The following is a 27,827-nucleotide window of genomic DNA, read 5'->3' as shown; positions in this document are numbered from 1 at the left end:
GTTAGAGAGTCGGTTATAGGATGTTGTGGATGTCTCCAGCAGGACAATAACATATTTTCACAGTGATGCCTGTGCACCATTGTGTTTCAGTAGTAATCAGTATAATCATAATATCTGTGCCCTGCAGACCTCCAGAAATGGGTGTTCCTCCTCCGGGCAAAGCGGTGCTGTCTATGGGCGGGCTGAGCCACAGTGTGATCCGTGTGGACACGGAGGAGAAGCTCTCTGTCCTAACGGTGCAGGACGTTGGACAGGTCATGCCTGGAGGTACGCTGCACTCCTAACAGCTACATGATCACACATTCTGCTGAGGGTGGTGAGCAGGCTGCACTGCTAAACCAGCTTCTCTGCTACCTGGATGGCATCATTGGCTCTAGATGGTACTGCCTCATATTAGCCAGTTATGACAGCAAATATCATCACTTGTACTGTGACAGTTTTGCAAGCAAGCAAGAATGTCTGTGGAGGTAACGTTGGCATCTGAGTGTCTCTCTGTGTGTCTCTCTGTGTGTAAACATGATGTAAATACAACAACTCAATAACAATACATGATAGAAACAATGTATTTACTCCACAGGTTACAGAGGAGATGATCTGAGTGGATGCTAGAACATCTTGCACATTAATGAGGAAAAAATGATTTTCCTGAAACTGCTGTAGCTCCTCAGTACGGAGTTCATATTATCGCCAGCCATATGCAATGTGCAAACAAGCACGTTTGCATTGAAACGTACCATTTCTAATTGATGTACATGTAATTAATACAATCATTAGATACATTCATAACCTCACTAGGCTGCTCTATTGTCTATTTGTAATGTAACGTAATTTGTGTACAACATTTAAAAACTGAATTACGAAACTCTTTGCAGGCGGTACTACTAAAACTACCGTAAACAAAATTCAAACATATGAACAGGACAGGAAAATGCATGACACCTATCACAAACAGGCTAAACAAAGTATTAAACAATTCAAAGGAGAAATGTAGGGAAACTTACGTGGACTTCTACTATAAATGATAATTTATTGTGATCCTGATAAGTGGTATCATGTTGCGTTTCCAGCCCTGGTTACGGTGGTGCGGGTGGAGGGGACTCCCTACCTCTGTCAGACAGACGAGGTGGGAGAGATCTGTGTGAGCTCAGGTAGCACCGGCATTGCCTACTACGGCCTTCCTGGCATGACCAAGAACATCTTTGAGGTCAGTACTCACCTGCTGCAAAAATAATAGTGTGATCATTTGTGTTGTTTATTGCTTATTGGTAATAATTGGTAAATTATTCTTCCTGTGTAGTGTGTACCAATATTTGCTGATATGTTTTGAATGGTGGTGTTTGTTGCCGCAGACCATCCCAGTAACATCGTCTGGAGTCCCAATCAGTGACAGACCGTTCACCAGGACCTCGCTGCTGGGCTTTGTGGGCCCGGTAAGTTTATAGTCTCTTAACACATTTATTCTGTCTTAGCTTAGTGAAACTAGCTGAAACAGATGAACTCTCAAGAATCTCGCAATGAATGTTGTATTTTTTAGGGCTCGGCACAAGCATCAAGCTTAAGGAAATACATACTTGCTCGCAATCTGTGTTCTCAGTTACTTGTGTTGAAGTGTTGTAATTTTAGCTGAAAAATGTTATGTTATTGAACTCCATTGTGGCTGTGCTGGAAATACATTAACAGATACAATATTGTCTGCATTTGGCCATCAATAAGAAACATACACCACCACAAAAAGGAAAACGGTACTGTACTAAACCTTTAGATGGATAAATCTCATCTAACCATGTCTACTGTGTGTCTCCTCCTTAGGACAATCTTGTGTTTGTGGTGGGGAAGATGGAAGGGCTGATGGTGGTCAGTGGGCGGAGACACAACGCTGATGATGTGGTCGCCACGGCGCTGGCAGTGGAGCCCATGAAGTTTGTTTACAGGGGGAGGTAAAGGAGCAGGGAGCATAAAAAAATGTTCAAAATCTAAAAACTTTAGTCTGTTTTATCTGCGGTTGAGAATTGTGTTTCCTTACACTTCCTTCCAGTATAGATGAACAGTCTGATTGTATGAGTGTACACTGTAATTTTAATAATGCTGTTGTACATTGCATTTTCCAGGATAGCAGTGTTTTCTGTGTCCGTGCTGCATGACGAGAGGATCGTTGTAGTGGCAGAGCAGAGGCCAGATGCCTCCGAGGAGGACAGCTTCCAGTGGATGAGCCGTGTTCTTCAGGTGCTGCGCTGTTTTCTTTCCTTTCCACGTTCAACCTGACTTACTCTCACTCTGTGGCACTCAATTGCTCTATAAGTGTCAATCAAAAGCTGCAGTGTTATAGTGTATGTTTTTTGCTTAGTGTTTCAATCTGTGCATGTACTGTAAAATGATAAAACACAATGAGAATAATAAGCACAGGTGAAAAAAATCCCCTGAGGGGCTTATTAAATGCATCTTATCTCCAGTAAGACAAACTTGAGCTCAGTTGAATAATAAAATAAAACAACAACAACTCTGTCTTCAGTTGATGATGACCTGAAATTCGTCTCTTTTATTGATGACTTTACTAATCACCTGACTCTTCCTTTATGTATACGCTTTCCCTGTCTGTGTCTAGGCCATAGACAGTATCCACCAGGTGGGTGTGTACTGCCTGGCTCTGGTGCCCGCCAACACGCTACCCAAGGCCCCCCTGGGTGGCATCCACATCTCTGAGACCAAACAGCGCTTCCTGGAGGGCGCCCTGCACCCCTGCAACGTCCTCATGTGCCCCCACACCTGCGTCACTAACCTGCCCAAACCGAGACAAAAACAGCCAGGTGTGACACATGATTTCCAACTTGATGCTGTGAAAATAAGATACAAAATGCACTGTGATTAGCTCTGCTGTTGCATGTCTTTGTCTTGTTGTAGCTGTTTTCTCTCCAAAATCACTGCTTTGGTCATAGCTGATGAGGACATCGATATTGGTGCTTATGTTATTAACAATTACAATAACGGTGATGGATTTGTGCCACACAGAGGTTGGTCCTGCTTCTATGATAGTGGGCAACCTGGTGGCAGGGAAGAGGATAGCCCAGGCCTGTGGGAGAGATGTGGCCCAGCTAGAGGACAATGACCAGGCACGTAAGGTAGATAACCATCCTCATTTCACCCTCTCATCACCTCTGCACATGCACAGGTAAGACGATATACCTGGGTCTGAGTGGGATCTGAAATACCTGTTGTTTATTCAGTGAACACAACACACCACAAGGACATGGTTTTCACATTTGAAGTGATTCCCTCTGCCCTGTTATGGCAAAGCCTGCCGAATTGGTGGGTGTTTGGTAAAATTTTGACCCAGAATCACCTCATAATGCTTCCATCATCCATTCCATTGTCATGATCCATTATTGTCACAGTGTATGTCTGACTTTGCCATTCCCTCTATGGTTACTGTTTGGTTTAACCTTGCTCTTTTGTCTTTCCTCTATAGTTCCTCTACATGCAGGATGTGCTACAGTGGAGAGCTCAGGCCACCCCAGACCACCCGCTCTTCCTTGTACTGAATGCCAAGGTGCTGCCACTCTGTTTCTCATCTTTTTTTTTCCATGGTCTGAATGAATCAGATGTAGCATGGATGTAGGATTTTCTTAGTTATAGCTGTAGGATGAATGTGAATGAGTGTAACACGTGCTCTTGTCTTGTGTTCCCCAGGGCACGGTGGCTAGCACAGCCTCTTGTCTGCAGCTGCACAAGCGGGCAGAGCGGGTAGCTGTGGCGCTGATGGAGAAGGGACGCCTCAACACTGGAGACCATGTAGCACTCGTCTACCCACCAGGTAGGAGCTCCTACCATGACTTGTTCTCTCAGCTCTGTACTTCAAGAGACTGTTTCACAGCCATTCCTTCATTGCATCGATTTTCAAGTTTTTTTGTTTTTTGTTTTAATCATGTAGCAGAAAAAAAACACTTGAAATATAACTTTCAGAAACACAGGATACTTCCTAAAAAACATATTTTTATCTTTTTATCTTATCTATCAAGCAATCATTTATTTATTTATTTATTTATTTATTTATTTAGTTATGATCAAATTATCAAAAATAACGAAAATAACTCACAAATGCTGGTCACAGGTAAGTGCAGCCCAAAAAGATCTGATGTTCATGTTATAATAAAATGAAATGGAGCAAGGCAAGCAAATTTTAGCATTTATGAAGCTTTAACCAGCAAATGTCAGGAGTTTTTACTTGATAAGTGACTGAAACAATCAGCTAATTATAAAAATTACAGCTGATTCATTTTCTGTCAATAATTTACCAATTGATTAACCGACTTAAGACTGCTCACTGCTTAAATAATAAATCATAATGTCTTTTACTTAATTATGTTTTACAAAGATTTTTTTAATTCAAATTGTGGCCCCTTCTTATTGGAATGAAATTCTTCAAATGAGCTCTTTAGCATTATTTTTCTTAGGTTTTCCCAACAAAAGTCACTTTCCATAACTTACATAACATTCTGTGGTCACTGTAATATTGCCAATGCATTATGGCCCGACCCTTGCACTCCTTACATTTACTCATTCCTGTGGATAAGACTGTCAACTCAGTGTCTAAAATGCCTCATGTAATATAAACATTTGTGCCCAGGTATCGACCTGATTGCCACCTTCTATGGCTGCCTGTACGCTGGCTGTGTGCCAGTCACTGTCAGACCTCCTCACCCGCAGAACCTGGCCACCACCCTGCCCACCGTCAAGATGATTGTTGAGGTAATACAGTTGACATGCATCAAACTTAAAAAAAAAAAAAAAAAAAAAGTCAAACCTAATTCTGTATTCATATTTATGACAAAAATTAGAAGCTGTTTATACAAACAGCTGCTCTCTTAGTTGTGTCACATGTTTGTGTCCTGTGAATCGTATGAATACAGTATCTGTGTTTTAAAGGTCAGCAAGTCGGTGTGTATCCTGACCACCCAAGCAATAATGAAGCTGCTGAAATCCAAAGAGGCTGCTGCTGCTGTGGACATCAAGAGTTGGCCCATGGTGTTGGACACAGGTGAAGTATGCTCACACACACACACACACACACAGACACACTCACACACACACGCATATTTCGACTGCATGCTCTTGTCCACACTTGTAGCTGTAGTAGCTTTTTGAGTGTAGCAACAGCAAATGATGTCCTTGATTTTCTGGCCTGCAGTATGAAACTCTCTTCTTGCTCTGTCTGCCCTCCAGACGACCTCCCCAGGAAGAAGAGTCCCCAGATCTACAAACCTCCCACCCCAGAGATGTTGGCCTACCTGGACTTCAGTGTGTCCACAACAGGCATCCTAGCAGGGGTCAAGGTACTGGAGCACTGACAGGGAAGGTGCATGTTGAAGAGAGATACTGAATCCCCATCAGCTCAAAGAGTGCTGCTCTGTTGCTGACCCTGCACTCAAAGGGAACTTAAGAAAATATCTCCCTCAGGCATCAATACAGTATTACCAAAACAAAGAAAACAGTTCTGGTCTTGACGCTTTGTTCATGTCTCTGTGTTTCATGTGGCCTCCTCTAGATGTCCCATGCTGCCACCAGTGCCTTGTGTCGCTCCATTAAACTGCAGTGTGAGCTCTACCCTTCGCGGCAGATCGCCATCTGTCTGGACCCCTACTGTGGCCTGGGCTTTGCTCTCTGGTGCCTGTGCAGGTAAAACAAGGACTGTGAACATATGCAAGCCAGAGGAACAACAGCATAATCATAAATCCAGTCAGTATTATCATTGAATATGCCCATAGGAGATGTTTTCCATGACCGCCAATGGTCACGTGTTGATAGAGCCTTTTCTCTTGTGTCTGTCTCAGCCTTCTAATGCAAATGCCCACTCTTCTCGATATTTTTTGTACACCCTTACTAATCATTTTTGTCTTAATGTTTGTTTTTTTGTGTTTGTCTGTACGCCTGTGTATGTATGTGTTCCAGTGTGTACTCGGGCCACCAGTCCATCCTGGTGCCTCCTCTGGAGCTGGAGAGCAATGCGTCTCTGTGGCTGGCAGCGGTCAGCCAGTACAAAGTGCGCGTCACCTTCTGCTCTTATTCGGTTATGGAGATGTGCACCAAGGGCTTGGGTTCACAGACAGAGGCGCTGCGGGTCAGTGCCAAGCAATTGCATTGTTGACTTATACAAAACTGAATGTTTTTCTTGTGGTCACTTTATTCCCCTTGACACTTTCACTATGGTGTACCAAGAAGAAGATTCAGGGCACGACATTTCACTGTCTCCTGTGTGCCTCATGACTGTTTGCAGCACTTGAAAGGATGATTGAACAGAATTTTGTTGCTTTTCCTTTTGCTCATCCATTCATTTTTTTTTTTTTTTTTTTCCAATCTGTAGTTACGGAATGTGAACCTGTCCTGCGTGCGAACATGCATGGTGGTGGCGGAGGAGAGGCCCCGCATTGCACTCACCCAGTCCTTCTCAAAGATCTTCAAAGACCTGGGGCTTTCGCCACGTGCCGTCAGCACAACCTTCGGCTGCAGGGTCAACGTGGCGGTCTGTCTGCAGGTGAGCGCCCAGCTGAGCGAGGAGAGGAGAAGGAGGAGGAGGAGGAGGAGGGGTGGAGGGTTAAAGAGGTCCAGGGTCCAAGATGGTTATTGTTTCAGGGCATGCTGTGAAGACCAAACCTGGCTATGATCCCATACAACAAGTCAGGTTAACCTCTAAGAAATCCGTGAATAGCATACTATTGGCAGCACTCTAAAGGACTTGAAAGGACTTGAAAAAAACTAATGCTAGAGTAACCCCTGTGGCTTGATGTGGCCATCAATAAAGTAATAGTATAACTGGATCTTGCCTTACATTTAGAAAAAAGATCTTTTAAAGTGCTGTCATTCCCATTTTTCTTCCTGTTCTCAGCAGGCGCCCAGCCAGAGGGTTATATGTAGAGGCACAGCGGCCATGTGTTCTTTTTCAGATTAATTGGTAGATATGCTAGTTTATTTTCTTTTCAGGCCAGCTAGTGTTGAGTGCAGAGAAACCAAACTGTGCAAAAGAAAGGAGATGATGGGAAGAATGGCGATGATATGATACCTGTGATACTTTGCCAGTTACAGAAAAAAGGAAAAGAGTCCGAGTGGTTGAAATAATGTTTTTGAGCCACGACAAAAAGTTGCTGCATTGGAACTCGAGTAGACCCTTCATGACTGTTTCATCCTTCATTTTTTTCTCTGTGGTTTCCTTTTAGTCTCACAGTTTCTCAATCTGACTGTGCATCATTTCTCTTTTCTGTGACCTCTGTCTCCTGTCCATGTTTTGTTTTATTCTTTCTTTGTTCGGCTCTCTGGTGATTTTGTGTGTGCACGTGTGTGTGTGTGTGTGTGTGTGTGTGTGTGTGTGGGTGTGTTTTGTATCTGTTGTCTCATTGTCCGTCTATGTGTATGTGTGTCCTTGTATGTATCTTTATCTCTCTGCCCCCCTGCCCTGTCCCCATCAGCCCAACAGGCTAGGGAAACTGGCTGAGCAGGTACTGTGAGATCAGAGTGGCTGCTTGCTCACTGGGCAGCCGCTGGGTTTATTTGTGTGTGTCTGTATGTGTGTTGTTGTTGTTTTTTCCTCCTGCATGATGTGCAAAGATGCTTAACTTTGATCTACTCAAGTTGTTCTCGCCTCCTTTTTTTTTTTTTCTCTGACAAGCTCCAGCTCCACCTAGCCTCTGTTCATTTTAGTTAAACCTAAAGTGTACAGTCTAGGCCCTGGCCATTGCTTTATGATGGGGTTGTACATGATACCGTTAGCTGGCAGCATGATTTGTGCCTCAGTGAAGTCAGTTTGGGAACGCTCCTAATTTGTAGCATCTTTTTGCCTCGATTAAGGAAGGGTTTCGCTCCAAAATATGATAAATCCATTTTAGAAAGATATTGCTAACTAATATTCACCAGTTCATATTAGTTAATATAGAGCTATTTTGTAAGCAAAAATCTGGACATGAGTTACAGTAAGACAGGAATCAGTGTTATTCATTTTAGATTATAGTGCAGAGATTATGTAATACATAATCACATAATAATTTAGAAGTTATTTTAGTAAGGTATATATATATTTTTTTTTTTTTGTTGATTGTTTTTTTTTTTTTTTTTTATCTAATTTTGGAATCAAACTCTTCAGCTTAGATAGTACATACACCTTTGCACTCTGTCAGATGAGGCAACATGAGTTTGTAGGGAATGACTGATGTTCTCGTAATCAAGCTGGTCTGACTGACAACTTTGTCTCGATGGCAAAGACTCAATCGTCAGATTGAATCTTGTCGATGCTTTCCAAAAACGCTTCGAAGCTGAAACCTCTGCTTGGCTACATGCGCTCATGTTCCCCGGCTCATTAATGACTGAATCAGGCCTCCTGTGTTTGGCTGTGACCTCTCAGAAGACCATACTGCCTTTTACTGAGCCTCATTGCTAGCTTGTGCTCTGGCTTCACATTGGCAGCGGAAAGACGGAAAACATCATTGCTTGTAATTAGTCTTGCATCAGAAATGACTAGATGTCACAAAAGTAGTAGGAATCAATAGAACAATTAGTGTCTCATATCTAGCAACCATAATCAGTGCTTGAGAAATGGCATCATTAAACTACATGGCAGAGTTATACACATTAATCCATAGACCAAAAATTTTGTAATTAGAATATATTCAAATTGTGTGCCTTTTTGTTACAGAAAATAAGCATTTTAAATAATTTATTATTAATTGAGTATTAAATTTGTATGGCACTGTGTTTTTTCTTGCCGTGGCTCTTACAGTTTCATGAAAACACACATGAAAAGGGCTGTGAAAGTTATTTACAGTCGCTGTGGTTACATGGTTAAGTCTTGCCAAATTCCTGACTATCATAGCCTGGCTGGTTGGCTTCTGGCTGCCCCCCTGCTTTGTCAACAGTTCTGCCATGAGCAGCATAAGCTTTCACCTCCCCTCCACCCAGGCAAGATACGGCATTTATTATATGTAGTGTTGTGAAACTGCCATTATACACACATGCCTCATGTTGTTTGTCTTCCCCCAGGGCACAGCAGGACCAGATCCGACCACTGTCTACGTGGACATGAGAGCACTACGACATGACAGGTAGGGGGCGCCACGCTAGCACACTGGGACCACTGAAAACATTCAGTCTGTTGCAGTTTACAATTATAATATTTGTAAAAATGATCTAATGTATGCAGTTATTCTTGCTGTTATTCTTGTTTTGTTAATTTTGCTTTTTTGTAACTCATATTTCTTTATGACCATGGCTCGTTAATTTGAACTTTGCACTTTTTCAGTGATTGGTCACCCTGTTCTGTTGTGTTTTGTTGTGTTTTGTTTTGCTTTGTTTTAATTTGACATGTTGTTGCCCTCCTCAGGGTTCGTCTAGTAGAGAGAGGGTCACCGCACAGCTTGCCACTGATGGAATCTGGGAAGGTACATCTTCATGCAAACATACACCACTTGCCATTACCACTGTGATTGCAGCAAGTGTTTTGCTCTTTTTTCTTTATTCTTGTCATTTGAACTATGACTCTCTGCCCTTCTAGATCCTTCCAGGAGTGAAAGTCATCATTGCCAACACGGAGACTAAAGGGCCCTTGGGAGACTCCCATCTAGGAGAGGTGAGTCACCAGGCCAGTTGGTGACCATATCAGAACGACGACTTTGTTGACATCAGCACTTATTTCAGCTGGTTTTAGCCCCCCTTCATGATCCACTGTTTATCAAAAGCAATAGCACATTTTCTGAGGTGAATAGCTATGTAACAAATCTATGTTTGCATGATCAGCTGTGTCATTTATGTTTATTTTCTGTGTGATAGATCTGGGTCAGCAGTCCTCACAATGCTACAGGTTACTACACTGTGTATGGGGAGGAGGCGCTCCACGCCGACCACTTCAGCACCAAGCTCAGCTTCGGCGATACTCAGACTGTCTGGGCAAGAACGGGCTACCTGGGCTTCCTGCGACGCACCGAGCTGACTGACGCCAGTGGAGGTGAGGACCGTCAGTGATGCAACTGAATCAATCAGCACTGGCACTATCGAACAAACCAACTCTGTATTTTCCACCAACAACACTGAATAAAATCGTTTACGTCCCTCTTTATTCTCTCACATCATCTCACACAAGCCTGGTCAGACTTGATCACAGCACTGTTTGTGTGTTGCAGAGCGCCATGATGCCCTGTATGTGGTGGGCTCTCTTGATGAGACTCTGGAGCTGAGGGGAATGAGATATCACCCCATCGACATTGAGACCTCTGTAATCCGTTCTCACAAGAGCATAGCTGAATGGTAAGAAATCCATCCCCGAAGTCAGAGTTTACTTATCACTCAGTTGGAATGAAACCACTGAATCCTCCTACTTTCCTCTTCCTCTACATGTCCAACCCTCTTTGCTCTCATACCCTCTCTTCTCCTCTCTTCCCTTGCCACCTCTCCTTCCTCCCCTTGCTGTTTTCTGTTCCTTCATGCCTCCACCTCCCTCTCCTCCCTCCCTGTAGTGCGGTGTTCACTTGGACCAACCTGCTGGTGGTGGTGGTGGAGCTGGAGGGCTCTGAGCAGGAGGCCCTGGACCTGGTGGCCCTGGTCACCAACGTGGTCCTGGAGGAGCACTACCTCATCGTCGGGGTGGTGGTGGTGGTCGACCCCGGGGTCATCCCCATCAACTCGCGGGGGGAGAAACAGCGCATGCACCTGAGAGACGGATTCCTGGCTGACCAGCTGGACCCCATCTATGTGGCTTACAACATGTGAGGGCTCTGCTGCAGGGCAACCTGTCCGTGTGGCTTATTGGACAACAGGACAACTACAGGACTATCTATGGGGCTTGTAATGTGTCAATCGATGAATGGAGGGCCCAGTGTCAGCGTGGCTTGTGTTGAAAGAAAGCGAGCTTCCCTCATTTTTGGGGCGGCTGAGGTGGAATAAAAATGAGCACTGGGCTTTACAGCAAAATGGAGAGAGAGTATTACAAGAGGAAAAACTGTCACAGAGCGTCAACTCATGTCTCTTTCTCCCCACGATTTCTTGCCCCAGCAAACATAAATTGTTCCGAAAAAGAGGTTGTATTTTCACTAAGGTTGGTTTTTGTATGTGCGACAGATTTTATGACTATTTGAACCCAGGACACCTGAAAGCCTGAAGCAGATGGTTGTAGTACAATAACCTACTACACTGTGCCATTACCATTATTTCCTTCATAAAGCTCTGAAATTATGAATGTCAGTTGTGTTTGCCAGACACTTGTGCCATAGAATACCGTAGACACCAGTCCCCAAACTCTGGCTCAAAGCGCCTCATAACATGTCTCATGTTCGCATAGCCTGCAGCACCGTGTTCGAGTCCGCTGCTCATGATGTTGCAAATGGAAATGTGTGGCGTGGAGCTCATGTGCGTGAGAGAGAAACATGTCTTTTCCATAAGCAGTCGCATTAAATTCAAGGTAATAGTTCCACAGTATAGTGCTGCACCCTAAATTATCCTCCAGCTTAGTTCAGACTTTGTTTGTTACATGACCAGGGAGCTCTGTCAGTGTTGAGGGAGGGGCTGTCATGTCTTCTTTGTTGCAGCAGCTCATTCCAGCAGTAGTACTTTTTTAGTGTCAGTTACAGAAGTCTTTTAGATGTTGTCGTATTTTCACTCTTTCTTGTTCTTTTCTAAGTATGGATTATGTGATACAGATGCAATGTTTTATCTGAACAAAATGCAATATGAGTGATGTTGTTTTAAATGACTGCAGACATGAAGTCTCTATCATTTGAACTCATGAGATGACATGAAATGTTGCTTACCCTTAGCAACTTGCCAAATGTTGTGAATCAAGCCTTAAGTATTTTTTCAGATGCCTCCTTCTATCCCAGCTCCTGTTTAACTTAATTTTGTGAAGTTCCTCAGCTGCTGGATAAGGAGGTAACAGGCAGGAGGTGGTTAGATATGATAAGTACTTCTCTCTGGTTGCACCCAAAGTCTTTTTGGCTATAATGAATATATACTTGATCTTAACATCAACCATTACAAACACACATTTCTACCCCATGTTTTTTTTTTCCAAGTTTGTTCCTATGGCCAATTATTGTTTTGAATGTTGTGTCTTATAAAATCAGGCAGGAACACATAAAAGCTAATATAGGCTTGATGCAGAATGTGATAGCTTTGAGTGCCATTAAGGTTGAATGAGTGAAAATGTTTTGAGTTGCATGTACTGTGTAAGGCAAGTATATAATATGCTTGTAACACCGTTAACACCCCCATCATATCACATTGAGTATGTAAAATTCCACTTGTAGTATGTTGCTTTTTTCCCTTCCTACAGTATGTGCAAACCACTTCGGAAACAGGCGGCAAGCCTGCTGTAAGTATGTACAGGTTTTGTGTAAGTTATTAATAGAAGGAGGAGACTTGTGGCTGGTTCAGCAGAGAGCATAACACAAAGACTGAGTCTGGTAGAGATGTGGACCGATCCCTCACAACCAGAAATTTGAAATGGTTTCTCATGTATGGGAGACAATGGGAAGAAAGATACATGAAAAGCCTTGTAAACATTTTTTAATTGTATGAACACTGGGAACAAGCGACTTCCAGGATGAGACGAAGCACACTCCCAACACAAGGGAAAGACTGTTCTGTTCTGGTGACTTGAGACGTCACATCCTCCAGAGCATACTTTTTGTTGTTAACATGCAGAAAGATACATTTGTCTGATATATGGGTAGTTGTCATTATTTTCATAACATGATTTCTTAATGAATAAAAAATAGTACTTTTAACTTGAAATGTTTGTCTTCACTGGAAACTCTGGGAACAGTTAAGAACGTAGGTGGCTTATGTATTGAACAATAAACCTAATGGCATCCAGTTTTAGGTAGTTAACTGAAGATGGTAATGGCATCAAACTATTTGTGTAATAGTAGCACAGCCCATCAAGTAAACAAATGCTGCAACAAGCAGATCTGCCTCAGGTTGAATCTTTGAAAGTGAAAATTTAATTTTCCTTTGGTGATCAATCAAAATATTGACACTATTATTAGTGTAGACGTAGTAAGAAACAAACTACATTTCTTTATGATCCATCATCCACAATACTATGTGGGCTCATTATTCCCGGTATTCTTCACCATATTCACCACTATGCGTCATTAATATTATGAAGACTTGAAAATATATTCTTCAACTTAACTGCACCAGGAGACTGATAAACAGTAAAACTTTCCAAGATGTAAGATCCCTGACTGCAGTAATGCCTCCTGCCACCACCTTCACATGTTGACTTAAAACCACTGTGCAGCAGAAAAAATATCGTACATTGATGTCATTGTTGCAAAAATAAGGAGCAGGAATGGTTCTTGTTTTTCTCTTTATTGATCCCTTTTTTTCCATGTCAAATAACAGAGGAAGTCTCAATATAAACAATGAAAGTTCCAACAAAGTCTAAACTAAAAAGTCACAATTCCAATAAAATGTGAATCATTAAAAAACAATGAAAACAAAAACAAAATTTCCCCAAATTCTTTCATATTATTTGCATTCTCATAATAATGTTATAGTCATTTCAGTTAACACATTTTACCATAGGATTATGTTGATGATTATGTACATGATATTGTTACAAAAAAATAAGAAGCAGGAAAAAATTATTTAAAAAATATATGTAAAATAAAAAGTGAAAATTCCAACAAAACATACATCATAAAATAATGATGGAAACAAAATTGCAGTCTTTTTTTATATAGTAGTTGCATTCTCAAAACAAAATTGTAGTCACTTTAGTTAAGAAATTGTTCCACAGAATTACTATTCAACAGGGAGATATCTATTTTTGATACTGTTACAAAAAATAAGAAGCAGGAAAATAAAAATAATTTAAAAATATATATGTAAAATAAAAAGTGAAAATTCCAACAAAACATAAATGATAAAATAACAATGATGGAAACAAAATTGCAATCTTTTTTATATAGTAGTTGCATTCTCATAACAAAATTGTAGTCACTTTAGTTAAACTGTTCCACAGAATTACTATTCAACAGAGAAATATCCATTTTTGACACTGTTACATAAAATAGGAAACAGGAATGGATTTCCCCCCTGTATTAATTCCACTGTTTTAATGTCAAAGATTAAGAAAAGGCTACAAAAAAGAAAAATTTCCACATAAAAAAGTAAAAATTCCAGTTAAGCATCATAAAAATAATAAAAATCATAAAAAAGGATGGAAACAAAATTGCATCTGATCATAGTGAAGATTTCAACAAAATATAGATGAGCAAAAACATAAATTAAAAAATGTGACAGACTTACATTCTCAAGACTGTGTGTGAGAAAAATGGTGTTGCTGTCATGCAAGTTGCACAAATCTGGAAATCTCATCACTGACTGTGTACACATGTTGAGGATAAGGAATAAAATGATATCAGATTCTTTCATAAAATTTGCATCATCACAAAGCCATAAACATGTGATTTTTGCTCAGGTTAGCATGAAAACAAAAACTGAATCTGGTAAATGTGTGAACAGCCCCTTCACAAACAAAAATCTGAAATAGTTTCTAATGTGTAGGCTCTATGAGAAGAGCAATCCATGAAAAGCCATCTTAACATTTTAAAATATATTAAACGTGCAAAAATGTTCAGAACAAAATCATTAAATGACATTGGTTGTTTTAGTCAGTGACGGGTTTTTTTTTGTTGTTGTTTGTTTTTTGATCTGTTTCATATCACAGTATCGCATTTGTTGTCTCAGCCAATGCAAAACGTGAATTATCATTTGCAATCTTGACTTCTTAATTTACATATGCCTCTACTTTACTGAGAAGCTCTGATGCCATATTCAGTGCTTGCATTTCGCTGTCCGAGCTGAACTGTCCGTTTGGGATATGTGGACGTGGATGACAGTTGGGATATTGCGTCTTCTTGGCATCCACTCCCAGCAGCTTCAGATTTTCCACAATTCTAGGCACAGCACTCAACTGAGGGTGGTATTGGGAAACTCGTGCAGCAATGAAAGAGATTGAGCAGTTAGTGGGGTGTTTTCCATTTCTTCTGTACTCTGCAGCTATCAGGGCCTTTTCCACTGCTTGATGCACCTTGAACAGACACCACTCTGTGCTCCCTCCACCGGTGTCCTTGTAGGCTGCAGTGAGGTCACAGCAAGCCTGTCTGCACCAGCGCTGGGCCTCCTCTCTGTCCGGTCTAGGGACATTTTCATAATGTGTCCAAAAATTATAACTATGGTGGCGGCGGCCTGTAAAGAATCTCTCCCTACCACATCTGTGGCGCCTGGCCTCCTGGTTCCACTGCTCATAGAAATGACTGAAATTTGTGTTCCACCTTTGATAAGAAGAGTTGGTTGTACTGTCAGTAGTTTTACCTTTTGTAAGGTCATCAATTCGATTCTGTAAGTACTTGAATGCCTCAGTGGCAAGCAGCTGGTAGTCTGGGTTTTTGTCAGGGTGCCATCTAAGGAACAGTCGCTTGATGGCCTTTTTTCTCTCCTCCTCAGAAAGAGTCCAGATCTCTGCCAAACATTTGTCAATTTCCCTTTTGGCTTCTTCTAGAGATGCTGGTGTGGATCTTGTAGATGAAGCTTGTGTAGAAGAAGCTCTTGAAGATGAAGCACTTGCAGAGGAAGCGCTTGTAGAGGATGTATGTGGCACAGCACCTACAAGTGGTTCAAGCTCCATGCAAGTAGCTTCAGCAGATGTGCAAGTTTTCTCCTCCTGTTCCTGCATCTTTTCTGGTTTAAACTGATACAGGTCAAGAGAACTGACTTCAGCTGTTTCATCTTGCCCAATCTGTATTTTATATCTGCTTGAATACTGTCCAGAAGGCCCAGGCAACTGCTCAACAAAAACTGCATAAATGTATTCCTCATTTGTGTAGTAACCAACATATTCCCCTTCTTCAAAGTTATTGAGGACATTCATGTCTAGGGAATCATGCCACTCCTCGGGGATAGCTGTTCCAGGGACTGGTGGATCGAGAAGAAAGCTCTCGGTTTCAGCACTGTCATGGATTTTATTCTTAGCCAGGGTTCTTTTGACTTCTTCAAGACTGTCACACATGAGAAGTTGTCCAAGGACTGGAAGGTGAATTGAGGCAATTTTGTTACCTAAAAGAGCATTAATCACTTTTGTCAGCATCATGTTAACTTCATTTATCACCTTAGGAGTCATGATGTTGTCATTGTGTTTTAAGTAAAAGATGCAACCTTGTTGTCCCTGTTTGACATAGACCTCAGTTTCAGCAGTAGTATTATGAAGCGGCTGACCATCAACCCAAAGCTCTGTTTCAATGCTTTTGCAACAGACTATCTGAATACTGCCAAAGGTCTGCTGGCACATGTTGGCAGCATCTTCTTGTGTTATTTCACCCTCTGACTGCTCTCTGATAAGACAGATAAGTCCATGTCTAAAGGGTAGTGAAGATAGATGTTTTCCAAACCATCCACTAAATTCACAGTCAAGTGCATAGTCACAACGCTCCATGCATGACTCCAACACTTTCTCTGCAGTACACTCTGACAGCATTTTGGGCTGAATTTTCTGAGGCAGTGAATGCATCAGTCTATGATGCTCATAGATATCTTTGCCCAAGTTACATGCGCTGAGTTTTTCAAGAAGCAGGTATTTATTGTCAAAGGCCTCCAGTGCTTCCTCTAATCTTTTCACCTCAAATACTGTGTCATTGTAATACAGTGTAGTAGAAGGGTATAATCTACCATCTGTTGAAGGAAGATACAAAGTCTTCACAGGTTTAAAAGGTGACTGGTTTCCCTGAGTTTTGATTAATTTAAACAACTGCTCAACAGCACGCTTGACAGTCCTCTGTTGGTTTGCGTTTAGTGTTAGTTTGTCATTGGAATCCAAATAAATTGCAGTTAGAACATTACAATACTGCAAAGCAGTAGGCTCATCTTGAACACCAATTTCCCTGAAGAACTCTACATACATTGCATCCTTTGCAGGAATTTTGTACAAATAAGGCCTGAACTCCAGGTCATTCAGAAGTCCAAAAGATGTGTCATGAGCCTTCACAAGTTTTGTGTCTTTCTCAACCAACACAACAGGGAGGTCAGCCAATGGAGAGCTTTGAAACTTGTGTCTTTGTAGGTAGGTATAACAGCGCCGAAACACTTGAGCACGGGTTTTGATTAACTCCTCAGTATCACAAGGAGACATACAGATGTTTCTCATGTTCGTGGTTACATAGTGTGTTGGAGGTTGTTCAAAAGCTCCTGCATTTTTCATCATTTTCGGGTACCTCTGTGTGAATCTGTAACCTGGCATTGCTATTATTGGCATTGAAGTCCAAATCAGGTCTTGATGGTCAGGATCACTTTTAATCAAAGATCCTCTGATTGCAACAGCAGTTCTCCGAAGTGGCTGGTGATAGTTGCACAGCTCTTTGCGAATGTTCACAGGGGAAATGAACTTGATGTCAGCTATACTCTCCAGCACATTTTGCTCTTCTTTATCATGGCTTGCTAGAGTCAGGGCTTTTCTCAACAGTGTTGATGATTTCTTTACCAACTCTTCATGTACACAATTTCCTTTTGCTTCTGATTCTGCTTCTAATTGGTATGCAAAATCCATTATTTCCTCCTTTGACACAGCATGCTTCATTCCAAGTTCTCTAAGCAAACATTCTGCTTTTTCCTTTTCATTGTCACCCAACTCAGCCCAAAATTTCTCAGGCACAAATCTTTCTTGAGGCAGCATCATCTTGTATAACTCTTCACTCTCATCAAAGAAGTATGATGCCTTCTCAAAACTCCCTTTGGCACTGCGAATCAGTTTTACAGTCTTCATTGAGGAGATTATTTTGTCCTTGTGCTGATGGTAGCTGTCAAAAGGTTGCAATGACAGTAACATTCTGATGGACTGAAGAATCTGTTTCTCTGTGAGTTTATGTAGGACAGGCAGAATGAACCTCAGGAAATATTCTATGTCAGTGAGGATTTGGATGTTCAAGCTGTTTGACAGACTCTCATTCTCAAGACTGTGTGTGAGAAAAATGGTGTTGCTGTCATGCAAGCTGCACAAATCTGGAAATCTCATCACTGACTGTGTATACATGTTGAGGATAAATACCTCTTTAGATCCATCAATCCTCACTCGTTTTCCTTGTATTGTTTTAAACAGTGGTAAGGATCTGAGCTTTCTTTGATACGCATGTTTGTCTTTGGATGTGGACACGCCAGACTGTAGAAAGCGCTGAAGTTCATTCAACTCATCATTGGAAAGTTTGGAAAACTCTGAGTGATCAAATTTGCAGACTTGGTCCAACACAGAACTTTTATCTGCTGTATTCATAAGCTCACGATGTAAAAGTGAACGTACTTGTGAACTCATATCAGTGAAGAATAAAATGTCAAGCTTCATACAGCCAAGTTTAAAGAGAATGTTTGATATGTCCTGATCTGAGCTGTAGTGAATCACACTTGACATGTCCTGCATACTTTGGAGAAAGCGTTTGTTTTTTAACCTTGGACAAACAACAGGCATGATACAACAGTCACAGAGGAGCTCCTTCACAGTACTTAGTGTCATACTTGGTTTACCACTCCCACTGGAGTGCACTTGTGTTTGGATTTGACTTATGAGGAACCCCCAAAGTTTTTTCAGCCACGGCCATATTTCCTCATTTGGGACATGAAGTCTACTGCATTGATCAACTTCACAGTCTTGAAGATGATGCTTAATTAAAGGTTTCAAGTACTTCACTGCAATAGGAATTGTCAAATCATGGATAAAGGTGCCTTCTTGTAGGACATCCATGTGTTTTTCATTGGTCAGATAATCTGCAAAATCCTCCTCATGGCCTGAGAACAGACTGTCATATCTTGACATCAGTTTAGGACATTTAGAAGTAAACACTCTCAAAACGTTATCTTTTGTGAGAAGAAGGGGGAGCCCATTGATTGAACTGGCATTGTCCTTACTGACATCTGTCAGGCAGAAACTCAACAGCTTTGAGCATCTTGCTCCATCTCTAATCAGGGTGCTTGTTACAGGTAAGGGTAAAGCCTTATCAGTTTTGGTTGGATCATTGAGTGGTTTTTCTCTCAGAAAATTCTGTACAGTTGAAGGGTTGACATATTTCACTTCAACTCCAGCGCATTTGAAACTGGTCCAAACTTCTGCCATTTTTCTTGAAAAGGGGACTAACTTCATTCCAAGATCTTCCAGAATGGAAAGTAGGTCTTCATTCTTTATATCCAGCAAGTGAGGTGCATTAGTTGGGTCTGTCTCTCTGACACTACACCAGTCAAAAGAAAACTCCTTAATCGAAAGATGTTCCCTTTTCAATGTTGAGCTCTTCAACACAGGAATCACAGTGAGGCTCCTTTCCTTTATTGATCTGTATACCTCATGGATCATTTCATGCCACTCTGGGGCAATATCTTGGTCTACACAAGGGAAAAAAAACAAGTAGGAGCTAACAAGATGTTCACCATCAACATGCAAAGAACGGATCTTCATTTTTGCAACATTACAGTGGATGCGATCAAGCAGGTCAGCATACAGTGGAGCTATGATGCTCTGTTTCAAAAATTCATTCCACTTAGTTTTCAGACTTGTTTCATCTTCCTTCCATAGGTTTTTTCTGGAGGAATCTACCTCAAAGTTTCCATTAACGTGTACTGGAAGTCCAGTTTTCCCTGGCAAAGGAAGTGAGACAAAGGCCCCTCCTTTTAAAAGCTCCTTTCTAAATGGTTCACAACTCACACAAGCAGCCAGTGCTGCTTGGGGTAGGGTGTCTGACTGTTTCTTTTCACTTACATCACTCCTCTCAAATGAGCCAAACTGTTCTGCAATGGTCCAACCACTTTGTCTTTTATCAGAGGCTGTAATCCTGACATCATACATGACTTTGTGTGGTGGTATTGGTTTGTCAGACTGGAGTGCATTTTTTAGATGATTTACAAATGATACCCTTTGTTTGCTGCTTTCCTCGGGCATACTTTTGTCAACCTCAAAGATTGTTTTGAGTTTTCCGGTGGATGTGTTGATCTCATGAAATTGTATTTTGTGGATGTTTTTCAGGAATAAAATCAATCCTTCAGGGTCATCAAGCAGTGCTGTACACAGTTCTTCTATATCACTGTCACTGACTACCTGGTTTGATATTTTGGAGCTTTTGCCATGCTATCTGTCCTCAGAGGTAATCTGAACATTGTGCCCACCTTCAGAGAAAATTTATCTGGAAGAAATGATTTGTAGACATCAATGTACATCTCCTTAAAATCATTAGCTAGTCTATAACCACAGCCATTTTGTGGTTTGTCTGAGTAGCTTTCAATGTATTTTTGATTGGGATCAGAAATGCAGAGTAATTCATCTCCAGTCAAGATTGAAGGGCAGTCAGTCAGATGGTAAACAGAGTTGAATCCAACTCCATATTTTCCTGTTTTCCCTGGAGTGTTGTGCTTTCCACCTTCTCCAAGTTGCTGAATCCCTTTCAGATCTGTATCAGAAAACACCTTGTTGTTGTACACACATAGTGCCGGACCCTGCAGGTGGTTCCATTTCTTCCCAAATGTTTTTTGTGTACTGTGCTGTCGTTTGTCCCAAACAAAGTGAATTTCTGTTGCCTCTGCATCATCAGCATTTTGGATAAGTTCTTTAAGAATATCCTTCTTTGAAGGATAGGCCGAAATGATGTTTTTTATTCGGACAGGCAGTTGCTCTCGTTGTTCAAACTCAAAAGCAAATGGTGAGAGGCTCTCAACTAGATGATTTTGCAGAGTTTGATGTCTTGTGGTCTTGATTCCGAAATGACAAGCTACAACACGAGGGATTTTCTCATGGCATAAAGTGACCCCTGAAGTGACTGGCATCCATGGGCTGTCATTGAAATGTAGCTTGCTTGCAGGTTGTAAAACACCATGCTCACTTGGTATAAGACAGTCCTTTATTTCTTTCTCTTTGTCTTCAAATAAGCCTGAAGTTAAAATTGTGAGGCAAATTGCAAGATCATCCTTTGGAAGGGGGTTGCTTCCATGGTTACTGTGCAATTTCTGGAGAACTGTTAGAAATTGTTTGATTGTGAATTTTTTTTCAAGTCCAACACATTTCCAGAGCACGTGGAAATTATTGAAGGGAACTGGAAGCACGTGGAGATATGGCTTTGCTTCAAATTGTGCATTTTCTGCCACAGTGTTCACATTTACAAAACTGTCACCAACAAGAATGAATGGGAATGAATTTGCCTTCTCTGAAATGAGCGTGGAATCACCTGTGTCATAGAGCCATTGATCCAGAAACCTGTAGCATTCAGTGGCTATTTTTTGAAGTGTGGTTTTGTTGCAAGATTGAGATTGCCTCGACACTAATTGCAGCTGTTGAAGCACTATCTCAGGGCTTGGACTTTCATGAACCCCCAAAATTTTTAAGACTGGATCATCATTGTGTATTTTTAGATTTGAATGATCCATAACAGGCTGTGTCATGTTAACAAGGAGACAATACTTGTCACTAAAAACTTCAGTGGGCCTCCAAAGTTTCACCATTGGATCCATCTTGGTATGGCCTGGGGAAAATGCTGGTATGAATGCAGTGTTTTTCAATGATTTCCAGTGAATAGAATGTTCATCATGCTGGGGACTCTTCATGAGTTCAAGGATGCACTTCAAAAACCCATATGCTTTTCCTTTATCAGTGCCCCAAATTCGGGTGATTGTGCCAGCTCTCTCTGTGATTTCTTCCAATGGAAGATGGTCATTCAGCATTCCAAGTTCCAACAAACGGTGAATCCTTTTAGGGGAACAAAAGTCTTCTTTTGTTCCCCCAAGCAAGCGTCCCTTTTCTTGTTCAAACAGACAGGCAACTTTTCCTGATGGATTCACAAGTTTCTTGATGTACTGAAGCTCTCCACCCTGTGTGGGGATGCAGGGAAAGTGCATGAGCAGATGGTCAATTTCACTGATATTAAGGTCAATAGCGTGCAGCACAAGAGCATCTCTACTTTTGGGGTCCATGGTGGCCAGAGTGCTAAATACTACTTCTTGGTAAAAATGTTCCCAGTTCCATGTTCTGCTCTGTAAAACATGTCCCAAGCCAGCCTGTTTGAAGCTATTTCTCAACCACAGAGGAAGAGGGACAACATGGATGGGTGCTTTTACATGTCTTAGACACACCTCCATTGCAAGTACACCGACATTTTCATCCTCCTCAATACTCTGATGCAAAAATATGGTGTTATTCATTGAGCACCAATGTTTGCCATCATTGAAGAGCTCTGGAGCAATGGATTGCTGAGCAATGGTGGAGTAAAAAGCATCTACCAAAGGTTTGAAAGTTTCACTCACTTTCTCTCTGTCAGGCCAAAATGTGTGGTAGCAGTAATTTTCCAGGTGGTTCCTCTCAGACATATTTTTTAATGTCAAGAGCACAGTAATATATGCTTTCACTGCAGGATCCTGGAGAAGAGCTTTATTCCAGTCATGTTTCAATCCACTCTCCCACAGACCTTTTCGATTACTTGTCACAGCAAATGTTCCATTTATATTGACTGGGAGACCTGTGTGAATGGAAAGTGGAAGGAAGCAAAATGCCTGGCCAACAAGTTCTGTTTGTGATGTTACCCATTTTTTGGTGTTTGGATGATGTTGCAAAGGTACAGCAATGCCCGCAATAGGCAAAGACATTTTGGCTTGCTTATTTTCTTTAAGGGCCATTTGTAAGGACTGCTGTGTTCCAAAGCAACTGTAGAGGAGCCAGAACTGGACATGAGATCCATTACATTGTTGGTTGGTTATTTGGACAATGCTGGCTGTGCGGCAGTCAATGACCTCTTTGCATGTTTCATCAATATTCATCAGTGTTTTCTCAGCTTGACATTGCTTTACAATACAGTTTTCATCTGGAATTTTCATTGTACTCTCAGTTGTTTTTGAGGCAGTGAAGACAGTTTTCATTTGGTCATCTCTTGGAGGAGCTGAAGCATCGGCTGTGACATTTTGTAGAGATACTGTTTTGATGTTCTTCAGAAAGAGCAGGTGAGTTTGTGACTCTTTAGTTAAGTGCTGTTGCAAAGTGATTATACTGGATTTGTCATACACTTTTGAGCTGATTTCTGACTTGAGAGCCTCTTCTTGTGTTCGGAAAGGTAGTTTGATCAGAGTGCCAGCATAAGGTTTAGGAGGACTTTGCCTGGTGAAATTACAATTGAAAATGTGCTCATATGGTCCAAACTGACCAGGAAAATAATGAAAAGGTTGCTGCTGGGAGAGATCCAGCTTAATGCCAGGATTTGATTTGGCTTTGATGTGCTTCTTCAGGTGGGTTACATTTGGATCAAGTATGAGGAGACTGTTGCCACTGAGGATGGAGGGAACATCTGTCACATGATAAACAGTGTTGAATCCAAGTCCAAATTTTCCAATTTTTTCCACCTTGTTTTCTTTTGAGGCAGAACCTACTCTGACAATATTTTTCCAATCATTCTCTGAGAATTGTTCATTGTTGAATGCCCACAGACAAGGTCCCTGACAAACAGCCATGCCAGGATCAATTAGACTTTCAGGTTGGTAATTATGCACTCTGAAATCCACCAAGAATCTGCAGGCTTCTGCCCTAGCATCCTCAGCATTCTGGATGATCTCTTTGAAGATGTCATTTTCCTCATCATACTCCTTTAGAATGTTTTTAATCCTCATTGTTATTGGTTCAGACTGTCCACACTGTTCAATTCCTATTAACTCTGGACTGAGTATGTGGGTGCTGAGCAACGGGATGTTCAGCCACTCAGCAGTTGCTTTCGGTATTTCCTCATGGATGACTTGAATTTTCTCCTGATTATGTTTGAGCTCTTCCAAACTATTCTTACTTATATCACAAAACACTGTTGTTGACAGTGGTTTAAGGGTACATTGTCCATTCTCTGTCATGACAGGCACAGGGATATCATCCCTAATCCTCTTCTTCTCTCGCCAAATCCAATTAAGGATTTCTATGGACACCTTAACCTCAGAGGAACTTGCAAGTGGATGTTTTCTTCCTTCAATAGTTTGCTTGATACAGTGAAGGATGCCAACTATTTCTTCATCTGAAAGCACTACCCTCACTCCAAACTCCCTGAGCAACTTCTTGTAGGGTAGAAATTCTTGTGGTACCTTCCCAATGTAAGAGCTCAAATCTAGATTAAGCGGGTAATCTAGAACTAGATTGTGAGGTGAAACAAAATGACTGTGGTTCCACAGCCATCGTGTGTCTTTGCTCAACACAGTTGTAAAATCAAAACTGTGATCTTGCATGTGTTTATAGATTCTATGCAACTTCCTTTTGAAATCCACATTTGTATCAGGATCATCCATTGTCTCTGCCACTGATGTCAAGACTGACAAATTGTCCGCCACTTTTTCAGGAGGAGGCAAGCGATTGAGACCAAGTTTGTTGCTAACTCTCTCACTGAGGTCTCCCACTAGAGGCATTACATGGCCAACAATGTCCTCATACACAGAGTGCCTTATTTCGTGAGGGCAGAAGAAACACTGGCTCTGAGATTTTACCTTGAGTTGTTTTTTCCCTTCATCAGGTTTGACACATGGGAACCATTTCAGCATTAACAGGCAGTCAAACTGCTGTTTAGAGAATTTAGACAGCAAATGATCATCATCCAGCAGTCTTAAAAGCACTTGAGACAGTCTGACAGCATCTTTTTGAGAGTGAACGTGCAATTTTTCAATCTTTCTGGCAGCATCCAGTAAATGGCTTGATGATAAATCCCTCTCTTTATTTAGCAACCCAAGATCTGTTAGGCTCTCAAACATCTGTGATGTCTGAGTGTATATAGGTGGGGGGAAACAATCTGACTCCAAAAGGACTCTGAAGGTTTCAATTGTTGGATCAAAGAAGCATGATGTCTTTTTCAGGTGTCCATTTACTGCAATAAAATTCAAGTCCTTACATCTGTTTTTCAAGGTCTTATTTTGAGAGAAAAGGATATTGCCATGCAGTAAAATCCACCTCATGATTTTCTCTGTGTCTCCTTTCCCTAAATCTCCCCTCTCAATACGATCAATTAGTAGATTGGCTGCTTGAGCTGTATCCAACAGCATAATGTTGAGCATTTTTAACAGTCTGCGATCAGCCTCAGTGACACACTGCACAACTGAATCAGGCATAGGGAGTTCTGCTGGTATTGTTAGACCGGAATTGATCAGTACAGCCTGTTTTGATTGTGCCTCAACCCACAAACCTTTCATGGTCTGGAACAGAGGTAACTTTAAGAGTACATTTTGCTCACTGACTGAGAGACAATCCAGACTAGACAGATAAGCTTTAAGCTCTTCCCGTTCCCTCTGAGATGCAGTCTTGATTCCTCTGATCACTTCCTGAGAATCAAGATTCCCAAACACTTTGATGACACTCCTTGGTGATGGGAACAGTACATATGAGTCTAGGTCTTCATGTTTAAGCCACTCCTCTCCTGTCACCACTGTGCCACCAACTCTGTTCACCAACTGAGCAATTTGCTCTGGTAAACTTGTCTGTTTGCTTTTTTGAAAAATGAGTGCCGGGTTCTGTTGTAGTCTTGCAAGTAATACAGGATGATTGCCATTGTCTATGGGTTTGATGGGTATTAACGGCATGCCACTGAAACGATTTAGCTCTCTGAAGTGGGTGTTGAGAAAATTCCAGAATTTCTGGAGCCACTCTTTGGGTGGATGCTGGAGACTGCCAATCTCCCAGGTGACATGCCTCATGTTTGTGTGATCCCAACCCACTGGCACATACCTCCTTGCATATTCAGCCACCTGGTCTGCATTAATGTTGAAGACCTTGAATATATCTGGAAAATAGATATTTGGAAACATGTGGCATGAAAAGCATGCAGCTGATGTGAAAAAACATGCAGATGACAAGTCTGAGCAGCTTTCATATTACTGTATTGTATTTTATTGTGTTCTATAAAATGACCCTCTTACTTTTTGTGGCCAGTTCTTTCAGGTGGGTATTGCAGGGTGCGGTGAGGTTATCTGGAATGAAGAGGTTTTTGCATCTCGGCAGCAGGACTCTGCATAAGAAAGAATAATAGATAGGATTGCTTGTCCATTCCTCAGGTAAGAGTTAATAAACTTATCTATATATTAAATCTTTCATAAGTTACCTATGTAAAGAAAATTTACCTAAATAAATCTGGTCAAAACTGCCAATCAAATAGTTTAAAATTTAACACTGTAGCATTGTGCACTACACACTGACTAAACAAACATATAAAGATTGAAATCAAACCAGCTGTAAAAGAATATTTTGTAGTTTTATTTCTCACATTTTACAATAATCCTAATGATTGAAAACCTACCTTGGAAAAGCACTGCTATCAATGAAAGCAATGTCCTTCTCTTGATCTGTGAATGACCTGAAAGAGCCATCACTGAGTGGAAGCAGCTGAAGACCTTGGAGTTCTCTGTATTTTCCATCACTCAAAATGTACTCCAAAAGGGAGAGTTTGTCCTCTTTAGAAATGCTCTGCAAATCAATTCTACGAAGAACTTCCCTGACAAAAGTTGGAGTCACATGTCTAAGGGTGTTTGGGTGTGGATATGCCTCCTTTATGGCTTCTGCAATGTGATCTGGTAATGTCACAAGGTTTTCTCCACAGGAAACCAATGTCTTTTTTATGGCAGCCAATACTTCAGGGCTTGTAGAATCTTTAGAGGGGAACACAGCTTCTGATGGACAGACAAAACTTCTTTCATCAGTGGGAAGAGAAAGGAAAGCAATATTTTGTCTAAATATGTGATGAACAACATCCAAAACAACTGCATGCCATTTGTCTTTGTGTTGCATCTGGGTAATATATGGCCAAAGATCACACACTACGGAGACAGGGAGTGTGGAGTCTTTTGATAGCTTGATGGCATCTTGAAAAATCTTGAGATATGCCTGTGGGAGCACCTTTTTAATAAGCAATTCATTCCACATGGCAGCTTCATCATATTTTTGGTCTTCCTCCTGCCATTTAATGTATCTTCTGTTGTCTGTGAGTCCAAAACATGCATTAACATGAACTGGGAGTCCAGTCTTGTTGGATTCATTGTTTGGGAGGGGAAGAAAACAGCTTAATCTACTGTCATGACAGTCTCTCTTCTGACCACAAGGGAATGCCAAGTCAACTTGAGGAAGAAAGCTTAACTTCTTTGCAAGTGAATCCAGTTCTGCTGTATTGCCCTCTTTCATGCAACATGTTGTCACGAGGAACTTCTTTGTTTCTTTGTGACCTTCTGAAGTGAGAGTTATGAATCTGAAGCTTGTTGAGCCCTTGATGACTGACTCATCTTCTGACACCAAAACATCTGTGGAGCGTGAACATGACACTTCAAGTCTGATGTTGACAGAGTTGTCTGTTTTGATATGTATCAAAGATACAGAGGCCACATATTTCAGGAACAGTAGGCTCAAGTCTGCATCTGCAATAAAGCTGTTAAAAAGCTGAACAACTCTATCAGAGTCATACAAATTTTCTGAAATGTCTGATGCCTCTTTGCGCAAGGGAAATCTGAAAAGTGTCCCATCAAAGTGCTGGTCCTCCTGGATGATTTTTGACCATTTCTGCTTGCCCACAAGTGAAACTATGTTTTGAAAGGGTTGGAATTGATCGCGCATGGTCATCAAAGTTTCCTTGTCATCTCCATCAGCCAAAGACCACTGATAGCCTCCATGTCCTTTTCCAAATAGTTTTTCTTGGGGGTCAAGCAGGCCAAGATGCCCTGAACTGAATATACATGGCAAATCTGTAAATAAAGTGTGAGAGATTGTCCAGTTAGTTGCCTAGTGTCACATCAAAAGATTATAACTGAACTGGGACTATGTGTATATATAGTAAATGTGCATGGTT

The 27,827-nt window shown here is 41.3% G+C and overlaps 3 protein-coding genes across 5 annotated transcripts in view; 1 reads left to right on the top strand and 2 right to left on the bottom strand.

The window, feature by feature from the left end:
• LOC115380389 (disco-interacting protein 2 homolog A) overlaps window positions 1–12,776 on the top strand; it is a 94,811-nt gene extending 82,035 nt beyond the window's left edge. For 2 of the 3 annotated variants that reach the window (XM_030081543.1, XM_030081544.1), the window contains 21 exons: window positions 128–267; window positions 1,068–1,204; window positions 1,350–1,430; window positions 1,810–1,937; window positions 2,109–2,223; window positions 2,603–2,804; window positions 3,007–3,116; window positions 3,464–3,544; window positions 3,685–3,808; window positions 4,622–4,743; window positions 4,921–5,032; window positions 5,218–5,327; window positions 5,540–5,670; window positions 5,944–6,112; window positions 6,356–6,526; window positions 9,019–9,080; window positions 9,359–9,416; window positions 9,530–9,604; window positions 9,805–9,979; window positions 10,155–10,278; window positions 10,488–12,776. In XM_030081543.1, coding sequence (XP_029937403.1) covers window positions 128–267; window positions 1,068–1,204; window positions 1,350–1,430; window positions 1,810–1,937; window positions 2,109–2,223; window positions 2,603–2,804; window positions 3,007–3,116; window positions 3,464–3,544; window positions 3,685–3,808; window positions 4,622–4,743; window positions 4,921–5,032; window positions 5,218–5,327; window positions 5,540–5,670; window positions 5,944–6,112; window positions 6,356–6,526; window positions 9,019–9,080; window positions 9,359–9,416; window positions 9,530–9,604; window positions 9,805–9,979; window positions 10,155–10,278; window positions 10,488–10,740 — 2,680 coding nt within the window. In that variant the 3' untranslated portion in view covers window positions 10,741–12,776. Of the gene's footprint in view, window positions 1–127; window positions 268–1,067; window positions 1,205–1,349; window positions 1,431–1,809; window positions 1,942–2,108; window positions 2,224–2,602; window positions 2,805–3,006; window positions 3,117–3,463; window positions 3,545–3,684; window positions 3,809–4,621; window positions 4,744–4,920; window positions 5,033–5,217; window positions 5,328–5,539; window positions 5,671–5,943; window positions 6,113–6,355; window positions 6,527–9,018; window positions 9,081–9,358; window positions 9,417–9,529; window positions 9,605–9,804; window positions 9,980–10,154; window positions 10,279–10,487 lie in introns of those variants that run through there. The other variant, XM_030081545.1, reaches the window with a different exon arrangement.
• A 557-nt stretch (window positions 12,777–13,333) lies between these two features.
• The window catches only part of LOC115380390 (sacsin-like), a 23,515-nt gene continuing 9,021 nt past the window's right edge, over window positions 13,334–27,827 (bottom strand). The window contains exon 2 of the mRNA XM_030081546.1: window positions 13,334–17,446. Coding sequence (XP_029937406.1) covers window positions 14,765–17,284 — 2,520 coding nt within the window. The 5' untranslated portion in view covers window positions 17,285–17,446 and the 3' untranslated portion in view covers window positions 13,334–14,764. The remainder of the gene's footprint in view (window positions 17,447–27,827) is intronic.
• sacs2 (sacsin molecular chaperone 2) overlaps window positions 20,018–27,827 on the bottom strand; it is a 12,906-nt gene continuing 5,096 nt past the window's right edge. The window contains exons 6-8 of the mRNA XM_030081542.1: window positions 26,292–27,723; window positions 25,915–26,003; window positions 20,018–25,778 (exon numbers count right to left, since the gene is read on the bottom strand). Coding sequence (XP_029937402.1) covers window positions 20,098–25,778; window positions 25,915–26,003; window positions 26,292–27,723 — 7,202 coding nt within the window. The 3' untranslated portion in view covers window positions 20,018–20,097. The remainder of the gene's footprint in view (window positions 25,779–25,914; window positions 26,004–26,291; window positions 27,724–27,827) is intronic.

The sequence above is a fragment of the Myripristis murdjan genome, chromosome 21 (assembly GCF_902150065.1).
Source record: "Myripristis murdjan chromosome 21, fMyrMur1.1, whole genome shotgun sequence".
In the NCBI taxonomy this organism is placed as follows: Eukaryota; Metazoa; Chordata; class Actinopteri; order Holocentriformes; family Holocentridae; genus Myripristis; species Myripristis murdjan.
The sequence above is the reverse complement of the archived record's forward strand: the minus strand, read 5'-3'. Positions and strand labels throughout refer to the sequence as shown.